The following is an 11,350-nucleotide window of genomic DNA, read 5'->3' on the forward strand; positions in this document are numbered from 1 at the left end:
AAAAAAAAATACATAAATAAATAAATAAATAAATAAATAAATAAATAAATAAATAAATAAATAAATAGGAAAGAAAGGTAACCAACAACAAGAAAATTGCTAAAAGTCTCCCCAGGGACCAAAAGGTGGGTTTACCTTCTTCCTCCCGGCATGAAAAACATCAGGAAAAAATTCTGAAATTCCTTCCTAAAATTATGTTGTGGAATACATGAACCATGCTTCAGCTATACCTCTGTAACTTTGAAGATACTGCTTACTGTTTGAAGCATGATCTTCCTATGTTGTTATTGTTGCAGAAAAAGTCTTGGGGCATATATAAGGAAGACTTTTCAAATTATCTTATTATATTTACTGGGAACTGTGTCACATTCTATCTTGTGACTGACAGAAACAAGATAAATGGTCACCTTCAATTACAAACAGTGAAGCCCCAAGCTGAGGACTTCATCTTATATTTAAAAAAAAACTTACAAGGTCATAACTCCTATCTCCATTTTATATATATGAAAACCTAAATCACAAAACCATAAGTCAATAAGCAGTACTGCTAAAATTCAATCTCAGACCTATCAAGCTACAAAACCCCCTCCCTCAATTCCTACACATGATGATCACATAATCTACATCCTGCTACGTAAGATTGCCAGTGTAGTAATGATGCTTACTAGCTTAGAAGGTGAATAAAAAGAAACTTATTCACACCCAGAAACAGGCATTTAAAAACCAGAAACTATCAGTTAACATATTAAAAAATACTAAATCTTTTATGCGCATCAGTGAGATAGAATTAGAGACTTCCATGGGGACAAATAACACTTGCATTCCTCAGCACCAACTCAGGACCCGCTATACATCAAAAATATAGTATACTCTCTTCTATCTGAAAAAATTTGACTAACCTCAAAAATCAGGTGCATCATTAAAGCCAGGATACTCTTCCTATAGTATCTCTAAGAATAAACTATATGAAAAAATAAAACTGTTGGGGATCATCACAGAGAGGCAGAGGACAAATTCTCAGGCACTTAACTTTTTTCTCAATAAAAGCTTCATTTGTTTCTTCTAAGGTAGTCAGGGATATAAAAGCTGCTACAGATTTAAAATATCCTCCAAGTCTTCTGTGCTCAGAAGTAGGGCTTTTAGAAGATGACTGGATCATGAGAGTACTCTAGTCATCATAAATCTATTGATAAATTCAGAGCTGAATGTGCTTTAAAGAGATAGTGACTGTTGAAAGGAGTGGGCCACTGGAAAGCATAACCTGAAAAGGTATATATTTCTTATCCCCACCTAATTTCTCTCCCCCTCCTCCTCCTCCTCCTCCTTCTTCCTGGCTGTGATGGGATGAGCATCCTTCCTTTTCTACACCTGCCACCATGACTTTATGCCTTGGATCTAGCCAACTGTGGACCAAAACCTCACAGTGTGACCCAAAATAACCTCTACTTAAATTGTGATGCCAGCCATTTTGTAAAAGTGATAAGAGAGCAACTAATGCAAACAAATTGGTGCCAAAGAAGTGGGATTATTGCTGTGACTATACCTGATGGCATGATTTAGAAGCCTTTGGAACTGGTTTGTGGGGGGAGTTTGGGAACGTTTGGAAATGTGAGCTAGAGAAGACCTAGAGTACTATAAGCAGATCTTCACAGGCAATTCTGATTGGCACTCAGAAGACCAGAATTCTGATAGGAATGTGGACAGTAAAGGAGAGGCTCATGAGTTTTCAGATAAGAATGAGGATTTTATTGAACATTGGACTAGGGTCCATTCAAGTCACATTCTGGCAAAGAACTTGTTTACATTTTTCTTGTGTCCTAAAACTCAGTGTAATTTAAAGGCGTCAGACTAATTGATCTGGCAAAGGAAGTTTCAAAACAACCCAATGGAGCAATATCATGGTAGCCCAGTGTTCAGACTGTGGTATGAGTACTATGGGTACTTTTTTAGTGAGATTCACAATGAGAATTAGGACCAAAAGAAGAGCTAAAGGGTTAAAGCTTTGCCATTTGGCAAAAAAGAAAATGCATGTAAAGTTATGGCAAAGAGAATATGGTAGTTGAAAATATAAGTACCTTTAAAAAGAAACCAAATGTTTTTGCATCAGAACAACAGGGAAGACATCTTCAGGGAATCTCAGGAAATGGCAAGATCCCACCCACTGCAGGTTCAAAGCTGTAAACTCCTTGAAAAGACTTTGCTTGTGGTGCACACCTGTAATCTCATCACTTGGGAGGCTAAGGCAGGAGGATTGTTGTGAGTTTGGGTCCAACCTGAGCAAAACAGTCAGTTTGAGGCCAGTCTGAACTTCATAGTGAGACTCTGTCTCAGCAAACAAACAAAAAGACTGGAGAAGAGAGCTCTAGGGTACCCTATTTACTCAAGGTCACGTAGGAAAGTGTACCCCTGAGTTCAGCCACTGAATTCAGGTACTCAGCCAGGTGATTAAGCTAGCAGCAGACCTTGGTATCAGATACATGGTGCTGGTTCTGGAGGCATAGCAGAATAAAAGAGTTATGGAATCATAGAGACTTCACTTAAATTTCAGAAGGCCTGGAAGGCCAGGCAATGTGCTCCTGGGAGAATGATACTTGAAGCTATACAAGTGATGCCAAGGATGCAAGAGACCAGAAATATGGAGCATCCTGCAGATAGAGAGCAGAGTCAGCCCAAAAAAGAGGCCATGAGAGGTTTGGAGATCACACATTGCCACTGTGTATCCCAGATGCTGGACATGGTGCTTAAATGTTTTCCCTACTTGTTTTTTATCTTGCTTTGGTCTGATTCTTCTCTGTGCCCCCATTCCTTTGCTTTGAAATGGGAACATCTACCCTGTTCAATTATATGTTGGAAGAATTTACTTTTTTTTATTTTTAAAGGGGCTTAGAGATAAGAATTTGCTTTAAGTTTGAGAAGAGACTTTGGACTCAAACTTTTGGGCATAGCTAAAACTATTAAGACTTTGGCAATCCTAGAGATGAACTAAATCCATTTTGCATAATGAACGGACATGAGCGTTTTGGGGCCAAGGTGGAATCTTACAGTTTAGATATAAAATGTCCCAAGTCTCATGTGTTCAGACTTTCGGAAGTTGCTGGGATCATGCTATACTCATCAGTGGATCAATTCAGTGAGTTCATAGTTAAGTGTGCTATTAGAATGTGAGGCCTGGTTGGAAGAGGTTGGTCATGAGGAGAAGGCACGCAGGTATATTCTTAACTTCAGCTTCTTCCTGTTTCTGTCCTTCTTAGCAAAAAAAAAAAAAAAAAACCACACAAACTCTGTTCTTTAAATTGTGGGTGTCAGGTATTTTTTCCCAGCAACTGGAAAGTGATTGATTTAGCTGCTTTCTCTTAACTTAGGCCTAATTATGTCCAATAGGTAATTAAAAGCAGGATAAAGCTTAGAATCTTTGCTGTCATTTTGTATCTGTCTCCTTTGTTATCTTAAAACTTTTTGGTCATAAGTCTGCTCAGCTCTCTGTGTTAAGGAGTATCTGGCTTAAAAATAGCAATATAAGGTTGATTAGCCTTAAATTTAATTAGCCTTAAATTTACTTAACATATCTCAACCCCCTCAAGACTGAGTACTTTAAGATGAAATAATTCACAGGGACATTTGACTACCAGTGGGTGCCTACAAAGTCTCCTTAGATTCCAGAAGAGCTTTCACAAAACTGAGACTGCCTCAAATAGAGGTTGTTCTCTGAGGACTTCCCCAGAGCCGTCTTGCAAAACCGAACCTGAAATAATGATCAGCCAGACCCTAACCCACCTCAGCAACCTGTTAAATACTGCACTCACTTCTTTACTCGGCCAGTTTGATTTTCATCAGCGCTGTGCCCGCTTCAGCTCCTCAAACTGATGTCTCTTCCCCTTGATTACTAACTCTGCCTAGTAAATCTGCTTATTCCTCCCACTGATGCATCCAAAGTTCTTTTCTTTGAGCAAAGTCAAGATCCTGCCCAGTCCAATTTGAGGTCCCCATCTACTCTTCAGAGAGGCCTCCTTGGCCCCCTATCCAGTGTTATGAATAAATTGTACCTTTCAGAAAATACATATTCAAAAAATATAAGAATAAATGTTGCCATGAATTTTCAGGGTAGGACAGTTAACAACAGCAGTCTGTTTAACCCTTCCAAATACATCTAATCATTGCAGATACATTAATTTCTGATAGTACACAGGGTGAATTAAGTTTGTGGGAGTACACCTGGGCCAGGACGGCCAGTGAGAATACTGCAGTAATAGAAGGACATGTTAATCAGTGTCACAGAAGATGAAAAAGAAGAAACAAATACAAGGGATGGTGTGGTAACAGAATCTAAACTGCTAGGCAGTTTGTAGAATGAGAGAAGAAAAATGTGGCATTCTCACCCTTACAGAGAAGCAGCTTATAGGAGAAGGAAGAAGAGTAGGCATTTTTAATAAAGTTTAGACAGTTAACGCATAAATAACTATCATCATTGAAGCAAATCACTCCATTCCTCACAACCTACACATATATCCCTGGAAAATGTTACTTTCTTATATTTTTACCTTTTATTCTCCTCATGAAATTGCTTTTTTTTTTTTTTTTTTGGCACCGGGGATCAAACTCTGGACCTTGTACTTGCAAGGCAGCCAGGCAGAGGAACCACTGAGCTAAATTCCCAGCCTGCTTATTATTTTTTTTAAACAGATTTCTAAAAAAAAAAAAACTTAGAAACACACATTCTTTTATAATATATAAATCTTCTCATCCACCTCTGGAGGTCTCTGTTCTTTAATATTTTTATAACTTCTAAGTCCATAGAATAAACTAGGCCTATCTCCTCCAATGTTGAATTTCGTACAAAGCGAGATGGCAACATATTCTGCTCCTACTGCTTTTGTCAGCACTGCTGAAAATATACTAACTGCAGGACAGTTTTCACATCCTTATACATACTATATATTATTTTCTATTGACTAAAACATTTTAATATGTCAAGCATTAATGGCCTCTTACAACTGACAATCACCAAAATCTTCATAATTATCAAATTGCATCACAAGGTATTTTCGTCTCACTGTAAAACCCAGCCAAGAGACAGGCAATGGAGAGAGCCACTCCGAGCAAGTCCAGGGAAGATGCCTTGTGCCCTTCAACCAGGAAAAATTACTGGTTGACCTGTTAGACAAGAAAAAAGAAATAGTCTCTAGAGAATTTCCTACACTGGAGAAAATAATGCGAGTAGGAAATGCAGATGCATTTCAATAAAGGAGTAAGAAACTAATATCTGTATTGTCATGTCGACAAGGAGAAAGACTAGACAGCACCAAAAAATGAAATTCATGGACCACACACACATTAGTTAGATGTTTATTAAGTGCAAGGCCCTGTATTAAATTATAAAATTTGTTCATATATTTCAGAAGTATTTGTGGAATGCCAAATATATGCTAGTTGTTCTGTTATAAACTAGGGATGAATAAGATAAAGAAAGAAAAATCCCCACCCTCAAGAAGGGAGTTGAGGGAGTGTCCACAGAGGCTCACACCCAAAACCATCTGCAAGGGTGGAGGCCCCCAGGGATACGTCGAAAGAAAGGCAGCTCTATTTGTTTTCTTGGGCTGCCATGTAAACTATCACAAGCTTGGTGGTTTAAAACAACAGAAATGTATTCTCTCACAGTTCTAGAAACCATAATCTAAAAAATCAAGGTGTCAGCAGAGATGCCTCTTTCCTTGGCTCTTCCAGTTTCTGGTGGTTCCCAGAAACCTTTGCTGTTCCTTGGTTTGTAGCTGCTTCACTGTGCTCTCTGCTTCTGTCCTAGTCACAGACTGAAATAACAAAAGGACACACCAGATGGCTAACACGCAGGGGAAATGTGTTCCTCTCTGTTCCGGAAGCCAGGAACCCCCAAGGTCAAGTCACAGTTAGGTTTGCTTTTTGGTGAAGGGTTGTATGTGGTGACCTGAAGCACAGAGGAACACACTGAAAATTACGTTCTAGCTTTAAGATCTCATGCAGTTCATCTTGCCAAGTTTGAACCTGCTTGGCTCTTCCTTCGCTTCTTTTCCTCCCTTTTAGAACAGGAATTTTGCCAGACTGAACTGTACTTGAGTCTTACTCACATCTGATTTAGATTAAACTTTAAATGTTAGACTTTATCGGAGATGATGTCTGGGGCTGTTGGGATGGAATGAATGCATGGGGCACTTGACAAGGACATGAATTCTGGAGGAATTCAGGGAAACAAGGTCATGGACCAAATGTTTGTGAGCTCCCGCGATTCCTATGCTGAAACCTGGGGAGGAAACTAAGTCAGTAGGGTAGAGCCTTTATGATAGGATTAGTTCCCTTCTAAGAATTAGGAGCAGGAGAGGGCACTTCTTCTCCTTTCCTTTCTCTAGGCTTCAGGATCAGGGCTCTCCATGACCCAACCCTAGCTGAACTCTCCTCTCAGACTTCCAGCCTCCAGAACTGTGATAAATAAATAGCTGCTGTTTAAGTGACCCAGTGGGGTTCCTGTAATAGCAGCCTGACCTGAATGAATCTGCTCTTTTTTGATTCTGCTGATCATATCCTCTGATGCACAAGTGTTTAAGTTTGATATAGTAAAACCATTAGTCAGTTTTTGCTTTTGTTGCTTGTGCTTCTGGTGTCAGAAATACACTATTTCAGGAAATAGAAATCGAAATTATTTAGTTTTAGGTGGCTAGGAAAACTGAAAATATACAGACAGGTTTGTCACAGCTTTTCTACTGGGACAAACAGTTCAGATAATCATAATCATATGTGTTTACTTTGAGACAGATTGTTTTCAAAAGTTCTCATAATTATAACAGGAGGACTAACATTTTCTGTAAGCAGAGACGCCAAGCAAGTAGCAGTATTTCAGAAGTTATTAAACTAGGGAGATCTCTGAAGTGCCTCAAATACTTAAAATCAGTTTAATCTGAAACTAAATTCCAGGCAGACATAGAGGTTTAAGTAAATTATTGTGAGGGGTTTATTTTCTATTTTCTTTGTTTTATAATTGAATTGCTACAGTAACAGCGTTTAAATAAATGTATGGATGCTAAGAATACAGACGGCCCTTGGCTTGGCTATTATTCAATTTATTCAATTTTTCTATGGATTTCTGAGTTTAAAATGGTGCACGCATATACATGCATGCAGTAGAAACTACACTTTAAATTTGGAGTTCTGATCTTTCCCCAGGCTAGGAATGTGCTGTCCAAGTCTCTAGGGACAGGAAGCAGTGGCAAGGAGTCAGCTCTATCACCCACTTGACTGCAAAGGTAAACAGCCCATACTTTACGCTTGGCTGTGCTGCTAACCTAGGACATTCAGCCAGTCACATGTACTAAAACACACTTTTAATATACAATATTTTCAGCTTACAAAGGGATGTAACCCTATCATAGAAGGAGCATCTGTTATAGCAACCCTATAGATTTCTTTCGAGTCCTCAAATTATAACAGATCTAACATTTTTATGTAAGCACATAGGCTAAATAAAGCAGTATCACAAATGCAAGTGATTTTTGCCAACATTCTAATTCTATATGGAATAAATGCAAATTTTGTAAATGCTATGAAATTACCAGTGGCATAGTAATAATCAACCAAAACACTTATATTATAGTTGCAGAGAAAATAAGATTTCTTCAAATTTTAGTGAGATTTTTTTTTCAAAGTTTTATTTAGATACTATCTTTGTAGTTAATTAGACTGGGTTAAGTCCTAGCTTTAACTCTTGTCAGATGAATAACTTTGGAAGAGATGGTTTTTTTGTTTGTTTGTTTGTTTGTGGTTCCCGGGATCAAACTCAAGGCTTTGTGCTTGTGAGGCAGGCGCAGCACCACTGAGCTAAATCCCCAGCCCTGGACAAGATTTTTAACTGTTCTAAATCCTAGTTTCTTCCTCTACAACATAAAAATGCTCACAATTAAAACTGGTCAGTAAGGATGAAATGAGATAACGTTCATCAAGCTTACATTATTCATGGCATTGTCACTACTCAAAAAGAGAAAGCAACTACTATCATTACTGTGACTGAGATTCTATTAACTAACCTTTCGCCCTACTAATTTCATAACTTCATTTTTAAAATGGTATGTGTCAGAAGAAGATCCTATAATGTCAACGTGTGTCCTATAATAATTAATCAGAACCTTACTGTATCTTGTACGTAGTTGGTCACATGCCCATTCAATATTTCTTTTTGTGCTATTTTTCTTTTCTCCAAAAATAAAAGATTCTTTTCTGAGCTCAAAGGAAAGAGCCTGGGACCATTGCTCAATGAGTTCTCTCACATGTTGTACATTGCTTGGCTGAAAACCAACTGGAGCATTCAGACAAATGGTGGTAACTTCACCATCCACCCTCTCCCGGCTTAGAATATGGTATTGGTTGAGTGTGGTTTCATAAACTCCATACTTATGTTTCAGGTAAAGGAAGACGTCTGTATCAAGCACAAGCACTTCTCCCCTCTTAGAGGTCTCGGGAACTGAGGTCCTCGGCGTCTGCATCAAGTTATCACTCCTCTGCAGACTCCTTTGGGAGCTTTGTCTACTCCACTCTCTCGCCTCACTGATAAAATGTTTGTTTTTTTCGAACAGGGAACTTGCTTTTGATAGCAAAGACTCACTGAGCCTCTTGGTAGCCAGAAATGATCCTTTCACGGTGACTGTTCCATTAGGTTCCAAAGGACTGAAGCTCAAATTCGGGATTTTCTTTTTCAGGTCCATTATCAAGCTTTCTAGTACAATTCGACTTCTAAAAACAGAAAGATCAAGGGTGGCCTTTACAGAGTTGAAGACCTAAAATTTAAAAAAAGTAATTAAAATAGCAATGCCTGATGAAGTAGACAACATAAATTCTTTTTCTGGCACTTTCCTGCCTCTGCAGCAATTGATCAGACGCTGATCAGATACGGATTTTGGCTCCTTGCACCTGAGCATCCCATGCAAGAATCCCACACTGCTCAGTTTGTAGATCACCATCGCTTAGCACATCCTCCAAAATGGAAGCTTTTTAGAGCTCGGATGGTATTTTACAACAAAGTCTTGTACAGAGCCCACAGACATAAACTGTTCTGGTTCTCCTGTATAGAGAGGTACCTATAGAGTTAGACCCCACTTCCTCCTGCAGTTTCAAGTTCCACAGACGGTTGCACAGAACTCTGTGTTTTCTACAGAATACAGCGTATAAATCAATACAGGTACAGTGAGCCCTCGAGTTACAACCAGCCTGACATACAGACAACTTGGGTTAATTAGTTTAATGGAAGATTCATCTGCCTCGTTACCTACAGTGTGTACCCAGGTAAACATCCAGATCTCAGCTGTATTGATTTACAACCAACTTGAGTTCTAACTGGCCCTTGAGAACTGAGAGTCACTGTAAGCCCTCAGGAACTGTAAGTGAAGGGTCCATTGTATTTTTAAGTTTGATTTTTTTCAGATCATTTTTTTATTAGTAGGTGTTTGTAGTACAGAATGTTTCCTCTCTTTTCCACCTTTCTTGCATCTTCAAACTCCTTTAATGTTCATCTAATTTTTCCCCCAAACAAGTCCTTCGGCAGGTAGCTGACATCCACAACAGTACAAAGCTCACTGTCACTTTAAAGACATCAAGTGGGACATAGAAAAATACAAAAGCAAAATTTCCTAAAACAGGTTTGGACTTGAACACTGAAGCACTGAGTCAGGTTAGAGAGGGTGCACCTTCTTTCCTAGTCACAGGGTGAGAGTGCTTCGTGTTTCCCTGAATAGGAAAGACTTCACAGCAGAGATGGGACCTGGGCCCACCACCAGACTTGCGGCACACCTTACCTTTTCACTAAAGTAAGAGACTGTGAGTTCAGCATATCCAGCCGTCTTCGCTAGATGGTATTTCTTTTGTCTGGCCACATCCTTTGCAACTACATGAAGACATTACCATCAAAACTGTTTGTGACATAATATTCTAATAATTAATTAAAATGTAGGTGTTCAATTCTGTCATTTAGAAAGTCTGGTTTTCTTCTATTTTTCTCTAAATTTCACAATCGGCTATCTTTTTTCCTTGTACTTTAACACATTTAAGTTCATTTTTGAGTTAATATAACCCTGATCATATTTTTTTAAACCACAAAAAGGTATATATGTGAATAGAAAACAAAAAGCGAATCACCCACTCCATGAAATCTGCTCACAGGGAGCTTCACCTTGGTGAGTCTAGGGTGTGACACTGTCCTAGTTTTCCTTCTAATTTGCTCACTGACCAGCTCAGTCTCCTTCACCAACCCTCCAGCTGTTCCCACTCCGGACAAGGACACACCCCAGACCTCAGGCCTCAAGCTTCTTTGCTAACCTACACCCACCACTGGGGACAATTCAATAATTTGGCTTTAGACACCATCTCTACACGCATGACTTGCAGATCCTATCTCTATGTCATTATCTTACTTGGTGTCTCAATTGGGTTAGCAAAACCCAATTGTTGTTAATTGTCCCCTCCTGAACACACTCTACACCAGTGTTCCCTGTCTCAGGATATGACATCTAATCCACGAACGAATCCCAATGACCACCAGTGGTCACCACCTGCCCTGCTGCACCCTGTCAAAGGCAGCAATGACAAGGAACTCCTATTGTCCATATTGCCAGACTTTCCATCTAAGAAAAAGCATTTTCTCAGCCCTCTGCTCAGAGCCCTCCAATAGCTTCCAACTCACGCAAGATAAAACCAGACACTTTGCCCTGATGCTTACATTTCTTAGCATAGGCTGGTGCAGCTCCCAGCCAGACCAATAATTCTCCGCCCCCATTCATTCTACTCCAGCTACACAGGCCTCCTCCCTGTGCCTCTACATGCCCAGCATACTTCACTCTAGTGGAGTTTTACTATTCCATAACTTGGCCTAGAATGTTCTTCCCTTTATCTGCATGAATCACTCCTTACTTCATTCAAGTCTCTGCTCAAATGTTGTCCAAACCGTGTATTTCAGTGCCAGGGTCTGGCTCAGTGGTAGAGTGTGAGAGACTGCTTGGACCTGCATAAGATGGCTGCCCTCAACCTTAGCCTTTGCCTCGGTGGAAAAATCCCACTAGACTACATACGTGACTTATGGCAGGTCTAGCCCCTGGGCAAACAGGAAATCTTACAGAAAGAATGGCCCTTTGTGCTAACCACAGGGTCACGGGATCTGGAGCAGGAAGCAGGTGGTATTTCCTTGTCCTACTTGCCCCTAGGGATTGTGAAGTTAAAGATTGCATAGGGTTAATTGCTGATGTACGCCTTCCCACCTACCCCTCCCCACATTTGGTAAAATACTGATTGCTGTATGCTGATAAATGCTTTGTCCCTTTATGGTTAAATGCTTGAGTGACTCATG

At 39.6% G+C, this 11,350-nt stretch overlaps 1 protein-coding gene across 2 annotated transcripts in view; it reads right to left on the bottom strand.

Moving 5' to 3' along the window:
- Positions 1-5,350: 5,350 nt before the first annotated feature.
- Positions 5,351-11,350, bottom strand: part of Rbm43 (RNA binding motif protein 43) — a 12,719-nt gene continuing 6,719 nt past the window's right edge. For both annotated transcript variants that reach the window (XM_010604653.3, XM_010604652.3), the window contains exons 3-4: positions 9,807-9,895; positions 5,351-8,792 (exon numbers count right to left, since the gene is read on the bottom strand). In XM_010604653.3, coding sequence (XP_010602955.1) covers positions 8,037-8,792; positions 9,807-9,895 — 845 coding nt within the window. In that variant the 3' untranslated portion in view covers positions 5,351-8,036. The remainder of the gene's footprint in view (positions 8,793-9,806; positions 9,896-11,350) is intronic.

Source organism: Fukomys damarensis, unplaced genomic scaffold (genome assembly GCF_012274545.1).
Source record: "Fukomys damarensis isolate Sample0158 unplaced genomic scaffold, DMR_v1.0_HiC HiC_scaffold_29, whole genome shotgun sequence".
Taxonomy (NCBI): Eukaryota; Metazoa; Chordata; class Mammalia; order Rodentia; family Bathyergidae; genus Fukomys; species Fukomys damarensis.